The sequence below is a fragment of the Neovison vison genome, chromosome 1, assembly GCF_020171115.1.
Source record: "Neovison vison isolate M4711 chromosome 1, ASM_NN_V1, whole genome shotgun sequence".
NCBI classification, from domain to species: domain Eukaryota; kingdom Metazoa; phylum Chordata; class Mammalia; order Carnivora; family Mustelidae; genus Neogale; species Neogale vison.
This window is the reverse complement of record NC_058091.1, coordinates 106445545-106472926: the sequence shown is the minus strand read 5'-3', so window position 1 is coordinate 106472926 and position 27382 is coordinate 106445545. Positions and strand designations below refer to the sequence as shown.

The 27382-nt window shown below is 33.6% G+C and overlaps 1 protein-coding gene across 1 annotated transcript in view; it reads left to right on the top strand.

Moving 5' to 3' along the window:
- Window positions 1-27382, top strand: part of EYS (eyes shut homolog) — a 1652430-nt gene that overhangs the window by 1120975 nt on the left and 504073 nt on the right. Inside the window, 1 exon segment of the mRNA XM_044253753.1 lies at window positions 2960-3059. Within this exon segment, the coding sequence (XP_044109688.1) occupies window positions 2960-3059 (100 nt within the window).

Genomic DNA, 27382 nt, shown 5'->3' with positions numbered 1-27382 from the left:
AGAGACAGTGAGAGAGAGCATGAGCGAGGAGAAGGTCAGCAGGAGAAGCAGACTCCCCATGGAGCTGGGAGCCCAATGTGGGACTCAATCCCAGGACTCCGGGATCATGACCTGGGCCGAAGGCAGTTGTCCAACCAACTGAGCCACCCAGGTGTCCCTAAATAAATAAAATCTTTAAAAAAAAAAGAAAGAAAGAGCCCACATATCCATCGAAGCATGTATGCAGCTAGACTGTATTAATTCTAAGCGAAATAAGTCAGAGAAAAACGAATACGGTGATTTCACTCATGTGGAATTTAAGAAACAAAACAGATAAACACAGGGAAAGGGGAAAAAAAAGAGGGAAGCAAACCATAAGAAACTTAACTATAGAGAACAAACTGAAGGTTGATGGAGGGAGATGGGCAGGGAATGGGCTAAATGGATAATGGACATTAAAGAGGGCACTTGTGATGATTACTGGGTGTTTTATATGTAAGTGATGAATCACTAAAATCTGCTGAAACCAGTATTACACTGTATGTTAACTAACAAGAATTTAAATAAAAATTTGGAAGAAAGAAAAGGAATGAGAGTAAAGGCCATCAAATGCCAGAGATAGAATTAAATATTCTTCTGTTTATACAGAGGTAGAAAAAAATGGGATATATTGAAGATATGTTTATAACTTTGAGACAAATTTGAAGTAAAAAATGAGAACTCTGTTATCATTACTTTTCACTGCTATAAATTCATCAAGCTGTGTGGTAGCCATTTTTAATTATTTAGAAGTAACGGGGAGGTCATTATTTCCTTATTTGTCTTGAACAAAAATAAGAACCAAATATGAGAAATCTGAGGAGTATTGGGAGTATAAAATTTTTCTCATTGAAAAGGAGATAACATACAACAATACCATTTCTATGATACTATATAGGTAAATTTCATGATTTTTCATCCTTAATGAGTCTGTTATATATGGTTACATTGTAACTTGTCATATCAATTATATGTATTGTGTCTTTTACTTTTAAAAATCCTGTCTCAGAAACCTAATCAACCAGATTACTATAAACTAATCAAATTCAAGGGGAAAAATTTTCCCAACACTGGAAATTATCTAAAATCATGTGATTAGAGTTTACTATTCAGATTTAGTGTTGCTTGATACAAGTTTGACTTACTTTTTGCAAAGTGAAATTTCTGTATTCAAAGTGAGAAAGACGTACATGAGAATTTGGGAACCAGTTATCTCATCCTGAACAAGAGTGCCTAAAGTTAATGTGTGAAAGAACTGGAAAGTTGTGAATCTATTAATACAGAAGAAATGTATATATTCATTCACAAATTTATGATGTTTCAGAAGAGGTATATATAAACTTTATCTTAAAATTTAAAAACTAGGGTGCCTGGGTTGTTCAGAGGGTTGGGCTTCTGCCTTCGGCTCAGGTCATGATCTCGGGGTCCTGGGATCGAGTCCTACGTTGGGCTCTCTGCTCCGCAGGGAGCCTGCTTCCTTCTCTCTCTGCCTGCCTCTGCCTACTTGTGATCTCTGTCAAATAAATAAATAAAATCTTAAATAAATAAATAAATAAACTTAAAATTTAAAAAAAAACTTTAAGCTAACAATTACAAATCAATATTTTCCCTTCTGCAACATGCAAGAGTGAAATATTTCTGTTTTTCTTGAAATGAACTGACTTCTTTGTAAACTTGCTGTGTGAAATACTGTTTTGTTTTCTAGTTCAGTCATTTTTGACACTTGACAGAGGGTTACTTGTTGAGAGATTTTGTAGTATATTTGCACCTTTATCAGAAAGATACATTTAAATGTTTAAATGTTTTAAACTAAGACTCTAAGTTAAAAGATGAAATAAGATTAATTCACCCACCCTAAAACATTTTTAATTTTTTAATTTATAAATAAGACAAAGACTTCCTTCCTTCCATCCATCGTAATATTAACACTCAATGAGAAACCAATCCTTGAAAATGCAAATAGTGTTTATTTTTAATTCAAAAATCAAGGTAGACAACTTATTTTTCAGTGTATAAATTCAGTGGTTATCATGTTCCTAATTTGGTCCATCTTAGCTTGAAATTTTTAACAATATCCAGAACATAACGGAAGACAGAATCCGAAATAAATGCTTATATCTAACTATTCAACTCTGAGCTGTGTCCCTTTTGGTTTTTATTAATTTCTCCTTTTCACATAAATGTTAACTTATATAGACATATACTTAATTGAATAGTATAGTATGTTCACAGTGAATAAAATGAGAAGTCATATGTTTATCTTTAAGAGATTTTATTTGTTCATCAGAACGAATGCTTTCAAGTGTCCTTATTTTCTTTTTTTGCTTTTGGCCCTTTAGCGATCTTTCTAGTTGTTAGTTTCTACCCAAGTTATTCCTAAGGAGGGTAGGCCACACACCTGAAGACAAAGGGATGCAGAATCCATCAGGCCTCCGGGGAGTCACACATATTCATAGTTTACTATGCTTCCTTTGACAACAGAAAGAGAAATTTTCTTGATGCTTTGATAGCTGTGGGTGAGGCAAGGTAACTAATGTCTTAAAGAAAAAGTGCAAGGAAGAGTCAAAAGACGGGAAAGTATGTCCATTTTTGTGCCGGATGAGGGTATTAGATTTTCTCCCATGTTCCAGCTATGTAATTCACAGTAATAATGTAAATTTTTCTTTATTCATATAAAAGTGATTCATACAATGATAAGATCTATGGATTCCAAGTAACTTTTGACTAAGGCAGTATTCTTTGATACTAATTTTTGGAATGATATTTATCAAAAGAATTGAATTACTTTCTACCAATATGTTGAATAAATCAATTCTGCAATCTGATTGCACATTCTGACCAGTTTATAGCAAGAATAATATATTGGAGGAAATAATATAAACATTTTCTTTCTCTTTCCCCCTCTCCCTTTTTCTTCCTCCATCTCAGATTTCTGGACTAGTTGAGAATTTTACTGGCTGCATAGAAGTTATAGAAATCAATAACTGGAAATTTTTTATCCCATCCAAGGCAGTGAGAAAAATTCATGTGGACAATTGCAGGTAAAATCTGCTAATGATTTTTCAAATACTGGTTTGTATAACCACACCCAAAGGTAGTATTTCCATTTGAAATCATCTAATTCAGCACCAGACTGCATTTCCTTCATTTTGATGTTGTTTCATACTTACACACTTTATTTTTTTAGAGACTACAGAATATTTATGCTATATCCCAGTTAATTCGGACCATTTATAGTTGAGTTTCAGCTTTGTGCTACATAAGGCATATCATGTAGACCAGCAAATGATCAGTTTGTCTTGATCAAAAAAATATCATCTGACAAAATGTTTCAAATACAAGCCTTCTGACAGTCATGTATGTGTGTTATCGTTTAGAGTGCTAAAATATTTCTTTTAAAATGTCACTGTAAAAAATTGTCATTGTGCTTGAATTTTCATTATTAGTGGCATCCCTTTAAAATAACCTGCATCTGGCTACAGACCTATCTGTATGTGTGGTCAGGGGTGGGATAGAGGTGGAGTAGAGCGGTGGCACATGTGACACAATATTAGGCATACATGCCATTGGTATGAATTAGTTAAAAAAATTTTCCCTGAAAGTTACGAAAAAAGGATCATTTAGGGAGCTCTGTGGTGCATTGGAAAGGGTTCACACAGGTTAGAGAGGATGGCATGCTGTGGCAGGATGTTTGATGTTAACAAACAGACTTAACAGCAGTAACACATTGACTGATGGCACCAAAAAATTTTGAATTATTGAAATCCTTCTAGTACTGTAGTCCAAAGGAAATAAACAGTCACACAGTGACTGTCTTTAAGGAGTTTATAGTGTAGTAGTGGAGATATTGATGAAATATTAAAGTGAATATATAAATAGGAAGTATGCTTTGGGAAAAAAAACACAAAAGGCTTTGAGAACTTTACATATTTGAATATCATCAGATCGGTTTCCTTCACAGTTTGAGGGGGTTGTATATATTAAGAAATTAAAGAAATACTTAGAAGATAAAAGTATTATTCATTCCCCAATGTTTCACCTTTAGGCTACACATTTAAAATATATTTGTGGCACCTATCAAACAATGGCAGACAGGGTACTTATTTTGTTTGTGTTTTGTTTTTACTCAGAGGAAAACTTAATATCTTATGTTATACACAATAGATGGGTTCCACCAATTTTAATATAAATCAAATACTCACAAGTCCTCATATTTTTACCATTTATTTCTAAATTTTAAAGTTTGCCTCCATTTTTTATTGATTGGAAGTTAGCAACATTCCTAATAATTACTTAGCTCTCAGTTTTTTTTGCTCTCTAGCTTTTCTGTTAAATATCACTTTGCAACTCATAGTTAAGTGAATAACAAGCAGTCACTAGGTCATAAATCCATTGAAAAGGACATAATCCTTTGATAATTCATATAATCATTTGCTAATGTAGCAATTGATAAAATTTTCTCTTTAATTTCATAAAACTAGGACACACTTAACTTTGTAGGAATGAGTATAAAACTGGTGCCTAGGTGGCTCAGTCAGCTAGCTGGTTGTTTGCCTTTAGCTTGGATCATGGTCTCAAGATCCTGGGGGTCAAGCCCCATCTCTGGCTCCCTGCTCAGTGGGGAGCCTGCTTCCCCCTCTCCCTTTGCCACTCCCCCTGCATGTGTGTGCACTCTCTCTCTCTATCTCTCTCTCTCATGCTCTCTGTCAAATAAATAAATAAAACCTTTTTAAAAAAGAATAAATAAAAAACAAAATCGGAAAATCCCTGTGTAACTACCTCAGTTACCTGCAAGCCAATTCTAAATCTTTTCTTGATCTCTCTTACATAAAAGTCCTATTTTATTGACCTCCAATGTCATGAATCTGACCTTCATTTTTGTATTACTGGTTCTTTAAACACTATGTATGACTTAATGCTGCTAATGGCATTATACCTCCCTATAATATCCAGCACAGCTGTAGACCTATGAAAGGCATTTTGCTTGTAATTAGGGTTAGGGCAAGCAGAGACTATTAAGTTTCTCTGAACATTTACTCTGCTTCTCTCATCAACCCTTAATAGCACTTTTTCTCATTTAGGATGACCTCTCTTAAGAGAGGCATTATACTAGATCGGTCTAAAATGCAGTTTTCTAAGCTCAGTTCTGCAAATAATTGTCGTATGACACCGGGTAAGGTTTAAAAGTTCCATTCATTAGTCTTATCTGTGAAATCAGAAAAATAACTCTTTCCGCCTAATGTTGTAAAAATGATAAATGTGGACTCTCTTCTTTGCTAAAACCTCAGTGACATTGGCCTTTGTTTCCAAATTTCCTACCATCTCCAGAAAATTGCATCTTCTAGTCGCTCTTCCAGAACCCTCTTCTCCCTCTGCCCATTGCCCTCATTCACAAGTCTGGCTTCTCAGCATTTAGACTGCAGCTTTACTCTGACTGCATCCAAGAGGCCTTCCTGGACAAACCAAAATGAAGTGAGCTCCCAACTATGTCTCCCACTCACTGTTTATCTCCATATTTATTTTTATTCTTAACGAGGGCTGACACTGAATATGTTTATTTATGTGTCCAAAGGTTTCTTTTATGATTCTCTTCACCATAATATGTGCTTCTTGTGGGTGTGGACTCTGTAGATCTCTTTTACTTCTCAAGGTCTGCGATAGTAGCTGCTAAAAATTTTGCTATATAAAGTATCTTATGATTCAACTGTGATTATTTCTTCCCACAAATTTTTTTCAAATTTCATAAGTGACTTTATTTGTGATAATGTAAAATTAAAAAGAAATCTTCATAAACTTGTTCAAATATGACAAGAATAATGTGAATCAAGAGAAGATAAGTAACATATCTAAGGTCACACGAATAGGTAGTAGTACAACTAAAACTAGTTCTCACACCTTCAATTTCAATCATAATTAACAATTAATAATATTACATGTAATAAAACTCTCAAAATAGAAAAAATATAATGACACAATTTCACATTTGCCTCCATTCAATATGATAATATGGTTAACTAATAAAATAGAAGGACTTTGTAATCATGAATGGAAAGAAAGGAACACTATGTTATGGATAAAGCTTGCACTGAAAGCTAAAAGACCCAGCTTCTAAACATGACACTGTCCCACAAATTTTTATTGTGAATTTTTTTTTTTCCAGATTTACTTTACAGAGGGATTCTCAGACTTTTTGGTCTTTGCACGCTTAAAAAGAGTGCTGTTATTGTTAACTGCAAAAGGCTTTCTTTTTAAGTAGAATATATTTATCAGTATTTACCATATTAGAAATAAAAACTAAGGAAGTTTAAATATATTTATTACTTAACTCATAAAACAAAAAGATAAATTAATTACATATTAATATAAGTAATATAAAATAGCATATTTTTATGAAAAATATCTATGCTTATTAAGACATAAAAATGATGAAAAGATTGGCAGTTTCACTTTTTTTGCAAATATATTTATTGTCAGCCTTCATGAAGACATCTGGATACTTACATGTGTTTCTGTATTCAATACAATAATTATTCTGCTGAAATAACTGAAGAAATTCTGGCCTCATACATATATATTTAGAAATGATAGTGATATTTAATAACCCTTTTAGATAATTAGGAATACTCTTCTTTGCTATTACTCAAAACTTGGTAAGTAATAGATTCTTAAAGGTTAGTTGCAATATGGAATGTGAAACCTGATGACCAATTAACCTGTTATACCCTGTTAAATTAAAATCCATTGTTCTTTTTCATATTTTGACTGGATCTTTTACCCATGCACAATTTTGTACTATTGATTGGAAAATACTGGCTTCTTGAGTTATGCAGCTATCAAAAATGTCAACATATATCAATATAAAATATCAAAAAATTCTGTGACTAATATATAATACTAATTAATAATATATAATAATTATTATACTATTTCCTATATATATGTGTGTGTGTGTGTGTGTGTGTGTGTGTGTATTTTTTTTTTTTTTTTGAGAGAGAGAGAGAGTGGAGAGGGGCAAAGAGAGGAGAGAATCTTGAGCAGGCTGCAGACTCATCACAGAGGCCAATGTGGGGCTCAGCCTCAGAACTCTGAGATTGTAACTGGAGCCAAAACCAAGAGTCAGAGACCCAACTGACTGAGCCACTCAGGTGCCCCTCCTATATATTTTAATAGTCACCTATGTTTTTAATAAATAAATAATATATACCTAAGGCACAAGACTATTATCATATATGGCTTATGTCTTATGCCCAGAGTGTGAAAGACTGATCATTTAGGCTCTGTTGACAGATATTAACATAGTATGACATCAAGAACAGCTAAATTGGTTTTCCATCTCTAGTTTTCTACCCTAGAGAAGCGCAGAGATATGATCTGATAACACTTTGGATGACCTTCTTAAAAACAATAAAACAGGGGCACCTGGGTGGCTCAGTGGGGTAAGCCTCTGCCTTTGGCTCAGGTCATGATCTCCGGGTCCTGGGATCAAGCCCAGCATCCAGCTCTCTGCTCAGCAGGGAGTCTGCTTCTCTCTCTCTCTCTGCCTGCCTCTCTGACTTCTTGTGATCTCTCTCTGTCAAATAAGTAAAATAAAAATTTTTTTAAAAAAACAATAAAACATTGAAAAGCAAGGAAATGGACGTCTAAAGGGATGATAAATATGATGGAATTACTTATAAGTCAGATGAAAACAAATGCATGTACTTGTACGTATATGGATAGATCTTGAAACATATCATTGAGAGAAAAAAAAAGATAGCTATAGCAACATATCCTTTGTGTGCATTTAAGAATCTGCCTTAAATACAAACAATTGACTTTACCTTTATTACACATTCTCATATATCTCCATGTAATATTAAGTAGTTTAGATTATTTTTACCCTGTCTCCTTTAAATAATTACTATTTCTGAAGGAATGTGTTGTATAATGGGGAGAAGAATTCAAACAAAAAGAAATGATTCAGAAACAAAAACGCATCAGAGATCATTTTCTACTTTTTAATTCTTTATTCACAAATCTTCTCAATAGGATATTAGTATCATTAAATCAAACATTATTAGCTTTTAAAAGGGAGTAAGTTATAAAGTTTATAGCATGATGTTATAAATTTGTGTTAACAGTCTAGAATCCTACTTTTAAGCAAATATTTGATTTAAATGTTTTATTACTTAAAGACTAAGGTATAGAGTTTTAATATTCTAGTAATACATCAGTGCTATTTTTTTTCTTTTTTACAAAATAAGCATCCACTATCATTTTCAAGTAGATAATATGAGCCTTCAAAACAAAATGTAAAAGCAAAATTTGATTACCCAGAAATGGGAGTCCAAAGTTCATTATTTTATGCATTCAAATAATTTAGTTAAATTAAATCTAAAATTATGTGAGAAATGAGGTAAATTATAAGTTTCTCTAGTTTTTTAGCCTTTCAGATACTTGTCTCTAGCAATGCGCTGTGATATTGATAAACTCTTGGCCTCCTGGAGACATGATTATCATTTACATGTGAAGACCAGATTATGGACAAGAGCTGAAATTATAGTTTAATATTAGTTCTGTATTTGTACATGTGAGACTAAGCAAAGAGGACTTTCTACATGAAACTGAACTTATCACAGATGTAGAAATTCTATTTTAGATATGTCTTGACCTGGCTACCTTTTGTAACTGCGAGCTTAGTGTAATGTTTTTCAGACAGCTAATCTATGCCATGAATTGCTGATTCCCACGACAAGAACAATAGCATAGGAGACCTCCCTTCAGAAAATTTTGTTTGTATCTGCCAGGCTGTATGATAATAGACCATACAGTAACAGCTAACAACAACAAGAGTATTAAATAAATAAAATAATAGATACTGTATTTCTGTGTTTTTCATTTTTAAGACGGAGTCTAATAAAACTAAGTTGGCAATTTGATGGATTCATACGTGTTTACATTATTTCTTTTCTTCTGTATATTATTGCTTCACTTCTCTCATTATTGTATTTGGTTCCATTTTTCATTTCTGTTTTCTTCTATGAGTTCATTCCTTATGACTTTCATTATATGTGTCATTGTCCACTTGAAACCTTGCAGGAAATATTCTGTCAACTTAATAATATTTTTAAAATCTTACTATTTGGGGCACCTTTGTGGCCTATTTGGTTAAGCATCTGCCTTCACCTCAAGTCATGATCCCTAAGATTGAGCCCTTTGCAGGCTTCCTGCTCAGTGGGGATCCTGCATCTCCCTCTTCCTCTGCCCCCCACCTGCTCATGCTCACTCTCTCTTGCACTCTTTCTCTCTCTTAAATAAGTAAAATCTTTTAAAAAATTTTTTTAAAAATTATAGATCTTATTATTTATTTTATAATCTTAAAAATATTATTTTAAAATATCTTATAAAATTTTATGTATCTACAGTGTACAAGTTGGTGATTCAATTTATATATACATAGTGAAATGACTACTGTAGTCAAACTAATTAACGCATCCATATTTTCACATAGTTACCGTTTATTCTAATGGTGAAACCACCTGAAAACTATTCTCATAACAAATTTCCAGTATTTAGTACAGTATTTTTAACAATGGTCGTCGTATTGTATACTAGATCTCTAAACTACATAAATTACATAACTCTAGTCCTACATAAATTCAATTATATACTCTTTGACTAGCATCTCCCCATTACCCTTCACCTACCCAAATCTGGTAACCACCATTCTATTCTTTGCTTCTATGTATTTGACTTTTTTAGATTCCACATATAAGGGAAATCATGCAGCTTTTTTTTCCTTCTGCATGTAGCTTATTTCACTTAACATAATATCTTCTGGGTTCATCCATGTTTTCACAAGCGGCAGGATCTCCTTCTTGTTTAAGGCTTAATAATATTCTGTTATTCATATATACTGTAGTTTCTTTATCTAGTCATTCATTGATGGACACTTAGATTGTTCTGTATCTTGGGTGCTGTGAATAATGCTTCAGTGAATATGGAAGTGCAGATATCTCTTCAAGTTACTGATATCATTTCCTTTGCATATATACCGAAAAGGAGGATTGCTAGATCATTTGGTAATTCTATTTTTAGTTTTTTGAACTCCATACTGTGTTCTGTTAGTAGCTTATACCAATTTACATTCCCACCAGCAGTGTACAGGGCTCCCCTTTTCTTCACATCCCCTCCAAGATTCACTGTCTTTTTCTCCTCCCTCCCTCCCTCTCCCCCGCTTTACTTCTTCCATCCTTCTTTCTTCCTTTTTCTTTCTTTCTTCTTTCTTTTCTTTTTCTTTTCTACTTCTTTTCCTTCCTTCCTTCCTTCCTTCCTTCCTTCCTTTCTCTCTCTCTTTCTCCTTCCTTCTATCTTTCTTTTCCTCTTTCTTTCTTTCTTTCTTTCTTTCATAGCCATCCTAACTGTATGAAGTGACATCTCATTGTGGTTGAAGTATGTGCTTTTCTGATGATTATTGATGTTGAGCTTCTTGTCATATATCTGCTGGCCATTTGTATATCTTCTTTGGAAAAAGCCTATTCCTTTGGCCATTTTTATTTCTTTTTTTAAAGATTTTTTTTTCTTTATTTATTTGACAGAGATCACAAGTAGTCAGAGAGGCAGGCGGGGGTGGGGTTGGGGGTGGGAAGCAGCCTCCCTGCCGAACAGAGAGCCCAATGTGGCTTGATCCCAGGACCCTGGGATCATGACCTGAGCCAAAGGCAGAGGCTTTAACCCACTGAGCCACCCAGGTGCCCCCTTTGGCCATTTTTAAATTGGATTATCTTTTTGCTATTGAGTCAAGTGAGTTTCTTATATATTTTGAATATTAACCCCTTATCAGATGTATGGTTTATAGATATTTTCTACCAGTCCATAGATTGCATTTTTACTTTGTTGATGGTTTTCTTTGATGTGAAAAAGCTATTTTTTTAATGTAGTGCCGTTTTTGTATTTTTTTCTTCTTTTGCCCGAGGCTTCAGCCTGAAAAAAAATCATTACTATGGCCAATATCAAAGAGCTTTTTCCTGTGTTTTCTTCTAGGAGTTTTATAGTTTCAGGGTCTTCCATTGAAGTTCTTAAGTTATTTTTTTTTAAAGATTGTATTTATTTGACAGAGAGAGACAGTGAGAGAGGGAACACAAGCAGGGGGAGTAAGAGAGGAAGAAGCAGGCTTCCTGCTGAGCAAGGAGCTGGATGCGGGGCTTAATCCCAGGATGCTGGTATCATGGCCTGAGCCAAAGGCAGAAGCTTACCTACTGAGCCACCCAGGCACCCCAGTTTTTAATCCATTTAAAATTTATTTTTATTTATAGTATCAGATAAGAATGCAGTCTCATTCTTTTGCATTTGGATATCTAGTTTTCTCAACACTATTTTATTAAACTTTACTTTAAATAGGGGCGCCTATTTAAATAATATTAAATTAAATTAGGGTGCCTGGGTGGTTCAGTTGGTGCGTCTGCCTTCCACTTGGTTAATGATCCCGGGGTCCTGGGATCAAGCTTCAACGTGGGGCTCCTCAGCAAGAAGTCTGCTTGCCCCTCTTTCTCTGTCTCTACTTCTGCTTGTGCTTGCTCTCTCTCTCTGTTTCTCTCCTTCTATCTCCTCTCTTATTTATTTATTTATTTATTTTATAAATAAAAATTTAAATGTAGATTTACATTGAAGATATATTAAATTTTTAAAAAGATGATGGATGAACCATGTCAAAATTTTAATCCTTTCATATTTGAAATTAAGGTTATAGTGGAAACTTTACTTCATAAAGTCATGCTATGGAAGATATTTTAGCAATATTTTAAACAAATTCTGCAGTTCTACATGAAGGAAAATATGGAGATGATATACTTGTATACTTGAAAAATATGTGAATCTTCTCCAGCAGCTTATTTGCTTCCCGTATGTCAGACATTTTTGTTTGTTTTTCCTTTTAATTTGTATTTATCTTGGAAATTTAAGATAAAAAATATATACATACACACACACACATTCACTTGGAAATAGGTCTTTTTTATTTCTGAACTCTTCAATCCCAAACTAATTAATCCTAACAGTTTTAATCATAAATAAAATTTAGAAAATGCATAGTTATTATATCAAAATGTACCTGAACATTTTTATCATCTCATATTTTTTTGAAATTTTTGATACCTTAAATCTACTTCACAATATTTAAAAATATTTTCTTCTCTAAAATTCCATAGTGTACTTAATTACCTATGTCAGAATCTTATGACTTGGGTATGACAAGATGTCCCTAATCTGTGGTAGATTTATATATTAATAAATGTGGGCAAAAAGAATAGGCACATAAATTTCCCAAGGAGTTGTGTCTAAAGATACAGTAGAATAAAACTAATAAATGCATAACTGAAGTCTTCAACAATCTAGGCTTTATATACATCTAAGGTAATTAATTACATATTTGTGGATGTAACATGTATTATTTGGCCATGCCTCAAATATGAGCACTAAAGTGACCAGTGTTATGGAATTCTAATTTCCTGATGTATCTGAAAGTGACTTGAGTCCAAAGTATGTGTCAGTTCTGCTCTCCCCATGATCACAAGGAAACTTGTGTTTAAATGCAAAGCTTTGTTAAATTCTTTTTACTTCTATCTTTCAAGTGAGGTGACACCTTGATGTTACTTACACTGATTCTGAAGCTTGGAGTAACCAAGGGAAGAACAGTAACTCGGGAACCATGCATTGAATGGTGGCTGTACCACTTACTATCTATGAGACTTAATATATACTCAAAAAAAAATTCTCTTAATGGTGTTAAATGCCTAGCACACACTCTATTATTACTAGGTAGCTATCGTTGTCATTGTAATTATTGTTTATCATTTTTTCCCTCAAATGAAAGATTACCATAGTCCCTTTTCCTAAATTTTTCCAAAATTTGAGGGTTGGGGCCAGAGAAGAGGGGTCAGGTATTTCAGAGAATAGCTTAACTATACAAGAATATGAAACATTGAATATTACTCACCTTTGGTCTTAAAAATCCCTTGATGAGCCGCACCTTAGGTATTTCTTAAAGATATGCTTTGGCCTCAGTCTCAACATTAAGTTATGTGTCCTCCCTAGAATCTGTCCTACCTCATTATTCTAGGAAGCCCTAACTGCTCACTCTCTAAAAACTCAATGTAATTTTCTTCCTATCATATTAGAGCAATTAACTTTCATAATGTTTGGTTTTTTTTTTTTTTTTTTTGGTAACTTCTGGACCATGTCCTGGGGCATTTATTTTCAAAATTAAATGTTCTACTATAGTATTTCACAAACTAAAAGCATTTCTTTTCCTAAAAGTAATTTTAAGTATTTTTTTCTTATTACACAGAGTTCATTACAAAATATTGTTAATATGCTTCAATTACAAAAGGATTGCTTCTGCTTTATTACGCAGACAAGAATGAGAGAGCTTAACTGCTAGTTTTTTGGAAGTGGGTTTAAGTTAAGCTGGCATATTTTTATGGCATAGGAATTAATCAAAAATACCAAGTTTCAAAGTTCAGCTCTGCTACTTATTATCAATATAACTTTGGCATAGTTATTTAACCTCTCTGTACTTTGATTTTCTCACCTTTAAATTAAGAACAATAATAATGGTATCATAGAGTTGGCATGAGGATTGAATGAAATTGTGTATAAACAATGCACTTAATACAGTGACACAGAAAGTGCTTTCCTTTTGATAAGTATTATATTTAACCATCTTTACATATGTTTATTTGACCACATTCCTTATCAACTAGAAGAATAGTCATCTAAGAAGAAGAATGTTTTCCATGAGAAGTTCAAATGTACTACCCTCATTTTTTAAAAGAAGTATATAGTTTTTTTTCCCAATACAAAATAAACAAAATAATACACTAAAATAAATAAAAAGTAAACACAAAGACACTTAAAAGCCAAGTACAAATATGGAATTCATGGGTTTTGTTACACTATAAATTGGGTTTATTTCTATTCCAATTTAACTTTTTTATTTGGCATAAGTTTTTTAACTAAAATATATTTTCATTTCCCTACACTGTAGAAACTTTCCAATATTCTATTCCTGTCTCATTCACATCTTTGTGCATTGCATACTTTCTTGACAATTGAACAATATCAATATTTATATTTTAAAGTCTATTTTAATACTTGGAAAATGAAACATTCAGTAAAAAGAAAGTATTTTTAGTTTTGCAATGAAATTTATGTAGTTGGGTTTACTGGCAGAAATGTAATCATTATCTGTTAGAATTTAATATGAATCTTCTTCAAATGCTACTGTTTGAGGTTCTGGTAATATAAAACACATTTGGTTATTATGAAAAGCAGAAAGGTTCATTTGGGAATACAGTATTCACAATAGTGTCCATGATTAATGATGGTTCACTAAAACTATCTCATATGTTCAAAACTGTGGTGAGACTGAGAAGGTGAGACCTCCATGCCCTGAGGCTTCTAGATAGTGTATTATGTTTCAGACATAGTTTATTCTCAGCCCCTGCTTTTGGTATTAATGGATGGCCACCTTCCAAATGCTTGTCATTGCTTTCAGAATTAAAGTTAAATTTTCTACTAGCTTTGCAACAGAACAGTTTCTGCACCCTCTCCATTACCTAGAATTGCCCTATAGAAACAGTTAAACAGCTAAGTCAAACTTGCTCAATCCCAACTACTCCCTCTTGTAACTAGGTAGGACTGTTGAGCTAATCCTCATCAATGAGATGTGAGTTGAAGGAAAGTATTTGATTTCTGGCATATGACTTTTAGGAAGTGCATCAGTTATCTTTTATTGTCTGAGGAGGACTTGAAAGATTTAACCTGATTGAAGTGTCTAAAGTTTAGAAAAGCTGACTATTTCTAGAACTTCTCCCCCCCCCAATAATTAAGAGTATATAATGCTGAGAGAAACACAGTTTCATTAAGATATATCAGCAAAATATAAGAACTAAGCCATACAGCAAAGATAAATTGAAAAGATGCTCCATCTCCTCCAACCATATTTCTCAGATGACCTCAAGGTGGCTGTCAGTAAGCTGCAAGATAATGGTATAAGAGGAGAAGAACAACAACAACAACAACAAAAAAAAAACTTTGATGAAAAACTTTGTATGAAGTCTCTGCCTTCCTTAAGGAGCATATATACTACCCAAAGCTCATTTCAAATAAGACCAGAGAGGCAGGTCAGACACAATGAATGGGGAGGTTGTTGTCCAAGAAAATCAGTCTAATCAAGGAACTCTCTATAGTACCAAGGCAGAAGGTATCACAACTGATGACTTAGCTGCTTTTTGTCACTGCTGTATATTCCCATTCTTCACTTTCTGAATGGGCATTTTGTGCAATTATCCTGTTGCTATTCCATCTGTTTATACTGCCTTTACTGTTTATATAAGAATTATTAAGGATGGGAATTACATTTGCATTTGTAGTTCTCTAGACCTTCAAGAAGCCAGATCCAATAGTAGGGACTGGACATCATCCCCAAGTCACTGACTTTGAGTTGGATACAGTGACTAGGTGAGATTCTGTGCTCTGTCTTTTGGGAAGGGAAGGGGCTGGGTACAAAAGCCAAGGATATATGGATATGTAGTGGTCAGAGGAAGAGCCTAAGAGACATAGCTAGCTGTCAATGAAAGTAATGTAGTAATGAAATGTAGTAATGTAGTACTAAAGGCAGCAGCTGAGAGGGACATCCTTTTTTAGCCACCTTGCATCTAGGGCAGGGGTCAGCAAACTGTATCCATAGGCTAAATTCAGCCCACTACCTTGCAAGGCACAGGAACAGAGATTTTTTACATTTTTAAATAGTAGGAAAATTTCTTTAAAAGAATAATATTTGGTGACATTTAAAAATTAAGTGAAATCAATTCAAATTAAATGAAAATTACAAATTAAATGAAAATCAAATTTCAGTGTTCATAAATAAAATTTTACTAGAACCTAATCATACCCATTCATTTATATACTTTTTATGGCTGCTTTCAGGCCTGTAACCACAAAGTTGAATAGTTGTCACTGAAGAATTTGGCCCACAAAGCTTAACATATTGTCTGGCTCTTTACAGAAAAAGTTTGTCAATCTTTTCTATACATGGTGCCACATAACTAGTTCTCACCAGTGGAATATGATGAGAAATGAATTATGTCACTTGTGACCCAACATATGAGAGATATGTGATTCTTCTGCACCTTCTCTCGCCCCTGTTCTTCTTTCCTCACTTTCTGCATAGATACAGGGGACTATAAGATCTACCTAATGGTAGAGTCACAGGATGGAAGGATCCTAAAATCCTCAATCACCACATGGAGAAGTCCTGCCCCTCAATCCACTGAATAGGAGCACCAGCATTAGACTGACAAGTGAGCAAAAATGAATTTTGTAGGCCACTGAAATTCAGTGGTCTATTTGTTACAGCAGTAACAAATATGTACGCTAATACAGTAAATTATGCACGCTAATACAGACTAATTTTTATCCTATCTGAAGTGCCAAGATGTTTCTTTTTAGCCTTGCGTGCTTTTACTTACCTGATTTGATTGTATTCCTCCACCTTGTGTCTTGCCTACATATTTATTTCTTGATTTTACAATATTTTAACTCCTTCTGTGCTGTGGGTGTTGAAATAAAAAAGAGTTACTGTCCTTAAGAAATGTATAACATATTAAGAGGAAAAACACACTAATAAACAATTATAACAAAACTGGCAATTACATTGATACAAATATTTTCTTGTTTGCCATAAAAGTGACTGTGATTGATGGAAAGATATCACCTTCAAGAAACATTTTGATTACCATTATCAAGCCTCTGTCAATTTTTTTGCAGACTTTGGCAGTGTTGCTGCCTACTCACCGGGTATATATATAATTGGTAGCCCCAGAGAATCCTGTGCGCTTACTCAGAGACTATATAAATCAAAAGCCAGGGTTCTGAGAATACTTTTTGGCCCCAGCTGGATCTGACCTCAGATGTGCCCAAGGTTTATCCTTTTAATATTCATTCATTAAATATTATTGACCTTTAAAATGATTTTGTTCTTTTTTAGGTATTGAGATAGAAAGATGTACAAAACAGGTCATTTTCAAAGGCGCAGTTTCAAAGGATGGGGCTGAGAGTGGAAAGAGGGAAAATACCCAAATCTAACACATAGCAAGCATAACAGAATCAAAAAAATTTACCTGGTTTCCCTCTAGAGTCTGAAATACCTTCAAATATTGGGGAGAGATAGAGGCTTCCACTTCCATGAGAATCTTTGCCATAGTGAAAAATTGGTGGGTAAATATCATATTCTACCAGTGTGTTGAGGTACAACAAAATAAAACAAGATTCACTTTTCTAAAAGATATATAAATGTATAATGGAATTTAGGTTACATCAAAGAAAGTCATCTATCTCAGTTTGAGAAGGGGTAGATATAATTTATAAAAGAAGAAATGCTTGGACTTGGTAAGAGTAAATTGAGAATAGGGAAAAAGAATTGGGAAAGTATTCTTGATAAAGAGAGATTTGTTTTGTTTTGTTTTTAAATGCCATTATTGGGTTGCTGGAGTATAAAATGCAAGTCAAGAAGTATGAGATCTAAGCCTCAAAATGTAAGCTCAGGTCAGATAATGAGTTTGGTGTATTAAAAAGCTTGGAGGAGCTGAGAATCAGGAGCATGGTAAGATTGGCATTTGGATGGATCAGCAATCACTCCTTAAAGATTGGAATCTAAAAATGAAGACATAAAACTGGAATTATGGAGAACAGATAGGATATTTCAATAATCCAAGAAAAAATGGGTACCTAAAACAAGTCAGTGTTGGCAGAAATAGAGAGGATGGATGCATGTTATTTAGAAGGAATGATGACCAGATTTAGCTACTGAGTTTCAAACAGATTAAGGAAGAATACAAGGCAAGAATGAGTCCTAGGATTTTTGATGACGTATAAGAGTAAAAGTGGATAACATTGGCAGCTTTCACCAACAGAGAAGCAAATTTTGCTGGTGTTTCAGCCTGGATTCCTCATGTGCTATTACTTTTTTAAAGAATGCAATTCCCAGGATCACAGGAGAGGGAAAAAGGAGAGTGAAGTAAGGCTTATACATGGATGTGTTAGCAAGCTGGATTCTATTTGGCAATAAATCAGACTGATGGTTCTGTTTCACTAGCCTCTCTTAGAGGTCATATAAATGGCTGCCTCTTATGGCAGTCTTTCCAGGGAAGGAAAGGGGAAGGATTTGTTCAGCAGCATCTAGGGTTGAAAGGAGTAACCCAGGTCACTCGCCTTGAAGCGGCGAAGATAAAAGGATCTTAAATTCATACATACGAATGTCTGATATAAATAGTAATACAAAAATTTCCATTTGGGACATGGAGAATTTGAACTCTTTTGTGAATAAATTTTTGACTTCCTATGTAGTCAAAAGCAGATAGACTTATACAGCAGACAGACTTATATATGGTAGTCTGTCACTTAGGATAATATTATGAATTAAAAATGTAAGTTTGGGAATAATAAATACAAAAATAACAAGTAAAACCATAAAGCTGAATAAAGATATCCAAAGAAAATTTGCAGAGTGAGAAGAGCAGTGGCCCAAATGCAAAGATCTGAGTACCATCTACTTCTTTTTACAGTTGTCAGTCTAGGAAGCACCTGAAAAAGATGGCCCTTTAAAGGTCTTCAACTGTTGTAGATCTTCCTGGAACAGAATTTCATATATCAGTGATATAATGTTCTTTACGAGTGTTTGGTTTACCAAGAATGCTTTATACTTCATCCATCTTATTTAGGGACAGATCAGTTCACTCATTCATTCATTTCCTCAAAAATATGGGTTAAAGCTCCTGCTGAGTATTTAGGACTCAGTGCCGAGCTTCCCAGGTATGGCCACTGACTCTGTGGGACTTTTCAGTAGTATTACTTCATACCTTCAGTGAAGATTCCAAAAGTTTACTATAAACCCAACTGTGATAAAAAGGTATCTTTCAAATCTATTGTTAACACTGAGATTCATTTTTTAAGATATGGGGGATATTCAAGATTATCATGTTCTATTTAAAATGAGGTCAGATTTCCACTCAAGATACAGAAGTTAACATTTTGGAGATTTATGTCACTGCTGGTAGCCATATTGTTTCACGACATCCAAAAAGGGCCAATCACTCCACGTTGCTCTTTTGCTAACACTGCACATAATGGAATTTCCGAAGGTAATCCTCTTATTACATATCCTCTTGCTAACTATTCTGATGACATACTAGCTATACTGAAATATGATTTAATTTTACTTATTACATTAATTAATAAGAATATACAACATTCAGGGGCACCTGGGTGGCTCAGTGGGTTAAAGCCCTGCCTTCCTCTCCGTTCATAATCCCAGGATCCTGGGATCGAGCCCCGCATCAGGCTCTCTGCTCAGCAGGGAGCCTGCTTCCCCCACTCTCTCTCTACCTGTCTCTCTGCCTACTTGTGATCTCTGTGTGTCAAATAAAATCTTAAAAAAAAATAATATACAACATTCAATCCTTGTCATTATACCATGTATATCTATCGCATTCATTTTCACATTCTAGTAATTATTGCTAAAAGTTTTAAATGCTAAAATTCTAAGCATTAAATATAGCATAGTTTAAATATTTTGTAAAAGCTTTATTTATATGAAAATAAGGAAATATATATTATATCACATGAACATGTATCTGAACAAATATTTCTGAATGGTACATGGATTATTTTATGACTGATATTAGAGAACAGTTGCATAGTCCCTTTTTGGCTGTCATTGGAGGAGTAGCTAAAGGCAGTGGTTTAATTAAGGCAAATAAGAATTTAAAAATGTCTGGCTTTTCAGTGTCACTTTTCATGTACATAGTTTTAACTTCTATTAGATCATTGAGTTTTGACACTAGCTTTTGTTTTTTTAATTACTTAAACATGAAAACAAAGTTTAAGTCCTCTTTTTCTCTATAAGCTCTTTGTATCTTACCAGTCTTCTAATATTTCTAGGTTTTGCATAGGCAAGACTCCCATTTTGTATCAGATAGTATTAATATAAAGTATAGAAAATTAGAAAAATAAAGAATATTCTAAACATGTAAAAAGAGAAATCATTAACTAAAGATAAACTGATGGAAATATTTAATCAAGGTTGGGCCATATAAGTATGAAAGTACTAATAAGTCAAGTGAAGGGTGCCTGGCTGGCTCAGTTGGCAGGGCATGTGACTCTTGATCTTAGAGTTGTGAATTCAAGCCACCTTTTGGGTGTTGAGCTTACTTTAAGAAAAAAAAAAAAGGTAAAATGATACACAAATTTAATCTTATTCCCAAAATAATAAAGTGGAAATAATAAAAATATTACATGTTCTTTTATACTTATATACCTCAAATCATACAGCATGTTAAAGAAAACCTGCCTCAACAGTGTGATGGAAAAGAGGATTTAAGATTCTATTTTCATTTCAAAAATCCCTTCTTCATATATAACACATTATTCTATTTTGAAGATTCCTCAATATTAAGGCAAAGCGGGGCAACTAAAAGTGGTTCCAGTTTTAACATCACTGCCTTTGTCACATTTAACCATGGTTAAATGACTATCACTATTGGTATCCGTTCTCTGATGCAAAGTATATTTACATGTGACTAATACCCTGTTGACTCCAGGAGAAACATTTCCAGTGCAGAAAATTAATACAAAATGAAAATCAGGAACCTTTGTATTAACTATATCATTTCTCCTTTTTAAAATGTGTTAAAATCTTTCAGCATTTAAAGTTTAAACTCCTTCAACTTCTTAACTTCAGGATAATATTCATGCCTTCTGACAGGGCCTGTAATGTTTTCCTTAGTCATTTTCCAATACTCCAGGGTTTGAGTTAGGGCAGTTGTAGAGGTAAGACATCTGAGATGTAGCCAGGTTTAACTGGGATGTATGGGCTATTAATCTAATTGGGAAAGGAAAGTCACATTTGTTCAAATCCCACTATATTGCTAACAGAGCACTACTTTTTTTGCATTGAAATAATGTATGTGGAACATTATTATCTGTCTCTCTTAACAGATGAGAAAAGTGAGGTAAGACAGGTTTAGAAGCCTATCCAAAAGCATACAGCTGCTAGAAGGTAGAACTAGAATTTCATTCCAGCTTGTGAGCTCCTTCTAATAGATTAGAGATGACAAACTTTGGGTATTTTTTCCCTGGGCAGATTCATCATCCATTTATTCATTTGTCCATTCATTTTGTAAATATACCAGAGCACTCATTATATGTCAGGTTGTGTTCCAGACTCTGGGACTACATTGTGAAATAAATGAATTCACATTCATTTAATGTGAATTAAATGAATCACATCACATAACTAATATTCTAGTAGAGAAGATGAGCAATGAACTAATAATTGAATACTTAGAAGGCCTAACTGTTGGAGACAAATTATATGTAAAAGGTGAAATAAAGAATCACAGATTATTGATTCTTCCTTTGCCTATGTAATTAGTTTAGTTAGGGTAAGAAAGGCATCTCTGAAGAGGAAGTGCTTGAGAAAACACATGAAACAAATGAGGGATCTAGCCAAGAAAATATTTTGGCAGTTACATCTCAGGCAAAGAAACCAGCTAGCATGAAGTCCTTAAGTAAGAATGAAGTTGGTATATTCCAGTAATATAAAAACTGTCACTGGAGAAGAAGTAGACAATAAAATGTGTGGTAAATATTAGATCAGATGGTTTCCTAAGGAATTGATAGTCTATGTTAAAGACCAAATTTCTTTAAGTGACTGGAAAATAGAGTCTTGAACAGTAAAGAGTCATGATTTTATACATATATACATATGTATATATATATATATATGCACACACACAAACAAACCTATAAATGTATGTGATTCTGGCTACTGTGTGGTAACCAGACTATAAAATGAGAGTGAAATTAGGGAAGGTATTTTGGTCACCATGGTGATGGTGAAAAATCTGTGGTTTTGTGATGTTTTTGAAAATGTAGAAGCAATAGACTTGCTGATGGATTGAATGGTAATTGAGTAGATTGAAAGAAAGTTTTCTTAGTAATTCAGGAATAAGATGATGATGTCTTGACCTCAGGTGGTGTTCCAGTTAGTATGGCTCAGTTTACCTCCAAGACTTGCTGGTGTGAAACAGTCATTTCTATTTTTAAGAATTGTGTGGATCAGAAATAACAACAGAATACAACTGGAGTAGCTCATTCCTCCTCACAATATTTAGAAAGAAAGACTTGAAGGGCAGCAGCTGGAGTCATCTATAGGCACATTCACTCACAAATCTAGAAATTGATTCTAAGTTGGTTGTAGGTCAATTTTTAAATTAGTGCTAATAAATGTAAAATGATTTTATTATATTTCACTAGGGCTTTTTCTTCACTTTCTTTGACTGTTGGGCTTCTGTGAGAATATACAAAAGATTTTCTCTAATTTGGAAGCATCAGGCATGGAAAAGAGAGGCCATTGCAGAATCGCTGCTTGAGTATCTTTAAAACCCTGTATTAAAATATTCTCAGCTAATGATTATTACCTTATTACTTTCCAAGTTGATATATGTAGGTGGACAGTCCCAATCTCAAGTTATCCATCCATTGGATAATTGAAATAAATTGAATGAGGCAGTATATATGATGGGCTCATTTATTTCATATTACATTGTACTGATTTTTAGAAGTACTTTGTGTGCCAACCCAGACATCAGGATAGAAATATGCCCCTTAGTTAATACTTCCATCACCATATACAATCACACTTAATCCATTTCCTCATCCCCTGTCGTTTTGTGCAGTCAGTAAGCACCATCAACTGTATCTCCGAAATATGTCTCATAAATATCCTCTCTATATCATATTCAAGGTTACTGCCTTAGGTCAGGATTGTGGTGCAAAATCCTCACACAGTCTTCTATATTGGCCCCCTGAATCCTGCCTTATTCTGAATTGCTGTTAGAGTAAATAGTCTAAATTGACAATCATGCCATATATGCACACTGATTAATGGGGAAAATCTGTATTATTCATATGGTTGTGCATTATTCCTTTTATGATCTATCCATGGACTAGATAATGACCAGATGTTACATTAGTCCAAATAGAATTCCAATTTTAACTTAAAATATTTTTGCCTATTGCACATCACCTCTGTTTGGACTGAAAATATCAAATTAACTTTTCTTAATGCTTTAACAGTGAGTGAGAATTGAGCTTAAACTTGCATATAGGTTTTAAAATTTCATTACCCTTCAATATAAATACTCGCATATCCTGATTTGGGCTCTCATTTAATTTACAGATTTTAAGTATTCATAATCCATACATAATAGTTTAAATGATAAAAGTCGTTTCTCAAGATAATTTTCAAAATATGTTAGAAAATCTATAAAACTGCTGATCTTGTCTTTTGTATTTGACTCTAACCTTGATAGTCCTAATTTCCCATAGTTTAATAATATAAATGTAGATAACTTACATTTGGGATTATTTTGAACTGTCACTTTTTTGAGGTTCTTTATTTTTAAAAGATGCCTTAAGTCATAGAGTTTATATAATTTTACAGAGCCTTCTGATTAGAGATTAACTCAATATAGCAATGGCAGAGCCAATTAAAAGATTACAGTGTCCGGGAACAACTGTGCCATTTTTGTTTATATTTTGAATTTTAAGGCAGAATGCTTTCAGTAATTCTATAACAGTAACATATATTGTCCTTCATGAGACCTTGACAGTAAAAGTTAATAAAAAACACTCCTATCCACAACCATAGTTAGTTGCTGCAGAAAGACAGATATTCTTACCAACAAAAGAAACATTCATTTCCAAAAACTGCATATAAATATTTTACACAGTTACCTAATTTTCTCAAAGTTTAAATTGATTATAAATAGTTTATGTGCTTTTTCTGTATCTGAAACCTGCAGAACTCCTTAATGAAATCTTGCTTAAGCCTTTGTCAATAAACCAGACATGATGCACAGTACAGCAGTGCCCCCTAGAGCTAGATAGCATTACAAATTAACATTTTCTGGGTGTTTGATTTGATTATAACTTCAGAAGCAGTGATTAATGTTCTGTTCGTAGGCTTTGTTTCCTGTAATCTAGAGAATGACGCAGTGATAACTAGAGAATCATATTTATAGTTGCTAAGATTTTATTTTTTATAAATTTGTTTTGCCAGTGTTGTGTACAAATAGGATTGTCTGTATGAACTCACACAGAGTTTTCCTGTAAGCATGTGACTTAGGATTCTCTTCTTTACCAATTATGAATAAAGTTACACATCTAAAAGTTGACTTAAATATTCTTTAACACTATTACAATATTTATGATATATTACAAATATCTTATATATAGCCTATTCCAGAAGTCATAAGGATAATAGAATTACTAAGATAGAAAATACATCAGAGATCATCTAGACCAACATGCTCATTTCCTCATCTGGGTGAAGATAAACCGCTCGCCTGTGGTCATACGGTCTGGTTCCAATAAAACCAAAGCGATGTGTTTGTTCACAGGATAATCACTAACTAAAAATCTAATGCCCATCTTGCACTCAATAGTATATTCATTGATATCAATAATGATATATATCTTCCTAATTTCTTGAGTGCTTTTCACTGTTTAAGAACAAACCTTTACAACATTTCTACCTATAGGTACATCACTTAGAATAAACTGAAGTTTTGACAAGTAAGAGAAAAGCAGTGTGATTTGTATAACTCATAAAAGCTACAAGAATGTAATAATAGGGGAAAAATTTATAAATCTTTTCTTTTTCTGCCTACTGCTGTCTCCAGTGGATCATGCCCTAGTTTCTAGAGCCCCAAAGAAATAAAGAATCAAAGCACGTAAGTAGTTAAATCCAGGCCCAAATAGCTTCAATTCTTTGATTTGATACAGTTGTAAAACATGAACTATATTCCAAAGTATGGGAGTCTTTAGACCTTATGGTAGGAATACCAAGCCACCTAGACTGTAGAGAAGGCAAGAATGAAGAGAAGAAAGACAAAGAGAAGAAAAGCACAAAGGATAAGAGAAACAACGTGTCCCTTCTCAGCTGTGGTAGGAGAGAGTAGTTTGAATAGTAGTAAAGAACAAGAATACTTCTTCAGAATTATTCATTCCTAAGGAGTAATTACTCATTGGGAAAATAAACAACCACTCATCCTTCCTGGTTCTGCTTGTAAGTACAGTACCACGTACCTGCAAGTTAGATACTCCCCAAACTACAGGAACTGTTGCAGGGAGCCATGTCTCTGCTATCTTCCCTAAGGCAGCAAGCTCTCATTTTCTTCCTTATTTTACAGGCAGAAAGAGGTCTCTAGTGGACCATGGGAGGTAACTATAGTAAATAGAAATTTGGTAATGTTCATGTATGCGGCCTTTCCCCCTCAACTCTGACTGTAAATTTTCTGTTAAGGGAAAAAAAAAAAAGATACCTATTTGTTTTGGCTTCAGGCTGGTATATAAACTTCATGCTTCTGTTAAAATGCTATCTTTTCCCCATGGGTACCAGCAGTGTGTATATATCACATAAATTTTTGCAGAGCAAAACCAGCAGCTTTTTTCATAAAATCATCTCAGGTCATTAATGTTTCTTCCTATGTAGAGTATTTTTAAAAGCAAAAACTAATATAAGTATGTGGTAGTGTTGCTTATTTTTTAATTTGTGATTGTACTAAAAGCAAAAACAAATATTAAGCATAATTAATTGGAAAATTAAAAAGCAAGCTTATAGGTTTGGAAGATGGCAATAGATTGTTAGCAAATTGTTTTTGTGATATTTAAGACATTATGAAAAGATTTTGGCAAGCTTTATTTAAACCTTCTGACATATTGAAAAGCAGGGCATTATTAAAAATAATTTTTTTTAAAAAGCTGTCAGGGCATAACACTGGATATGCAGATTGTCAGGATTTAAGCAGTGAAATGTTTTAATGGTGTTTATTTTTTGTTTTCTAAGTTACAGGAAACAATCGATTTCATTGTTATCCTTAGGTTAGACTTAAAGAGGGTTCTTATTAAATGAAGAGGTTCTTCCAAAATCTAAAACTTTTGCATTCTGTTGTTCTACATAAAATTAAAAGGCAGACTAATAATTGTCACATATCTCAGGTCTTGTAAAGTACCCTTTTTCAAATAAGAATGAAGAATTTCATTGCTAAAAAGCTTTTTAAAAACATTTGATTGAAAGACATATTACTAATATATGATATTGGTCATATTTCAAGTGTAACACCATACAAATGTATGCACTTACAAGTGTAATACACTGCAAATGGAATTCATAAATTGGTGGAGTACTTAGCAGATGTATAACTAAACATTCCACCTAATTCAGAGCTGCTGTCTGAAGTACCTTTGACAGGTGGTCATCCAGGCTTTGCTTAAAGATTTGATGTGGATTTTACTACCTCATAAGGCAGCCAATTACATTTTTCAAATGCTCTAAGAGTTATAATGCTGTTATGCTGAAATCTCCAACTACATCTTCTCTGATTTAGTGTGATTGTTTTCTACATACCAACCTTTCAATTTCTTAAGGATAATTAAGCCTGTACTAAGTATTTTCAAGCCAGGTTTTAGTAGTTCCTATGCTCATATAGTATGATTTCTCAATGTTCTATCCTTTTTCATTCTCTGGACTGATGTAGTTCATCATTTATTATTTAGCTCTGGCCCCAGAATGAAACTTGTTCAAATGTGGTCTGGAAAATATGAGTTAAAATGGACGCTATTTGCTCAGAATTCAGTCTGAGATTGCATTAGAATATTTGCGGTAATCCAAGCACTTTTGTTTCCCCTGCTCCATGATTATTCAAGTATTTATACATTTTTATTTGCAAGTTGTTTCAGTACCTGGAGGTATATTTGACTGGCACTTTAATTCTGCTTTATGGTGTATGGAATAAACTTTCATTTGCAAATCATTCTCCTTGAAAGGTAGATGTTGTAGAATTATATTTTCTTCTGGAGTCCATTACTGTTACCTCATCTACCCACTCACTAGAGCTAGCCCTCCCACCCCTATCTTCTTTCTCTATATGTAGAATAAATCCTTTTACACTATTAATAGTTAATAAATCTCAGCTCTTTCTGTTTTTTTTTTATTTTTTTGGTCTTAAGAGGTTTATGTGACATTAGTGTACATATTAGTTCTTTGTACAAATTAATTTTTTTTATTGGAGTCATTTGAAACAAGGTTGTCAGGCCGTTTAGGGATCCCTCTTTATATTCGTTTCTATGACACTCAAAGTATATTGATGGCCATGTGTTTAACACTCTTGGGAAAGTAGGGTGTTCCATAAAGCTATTTCTAAAAACCCTGCAATTTTTATTTGGGGGACAGGCGTTACAAGAGAATTCGTGTTCAGTTCAG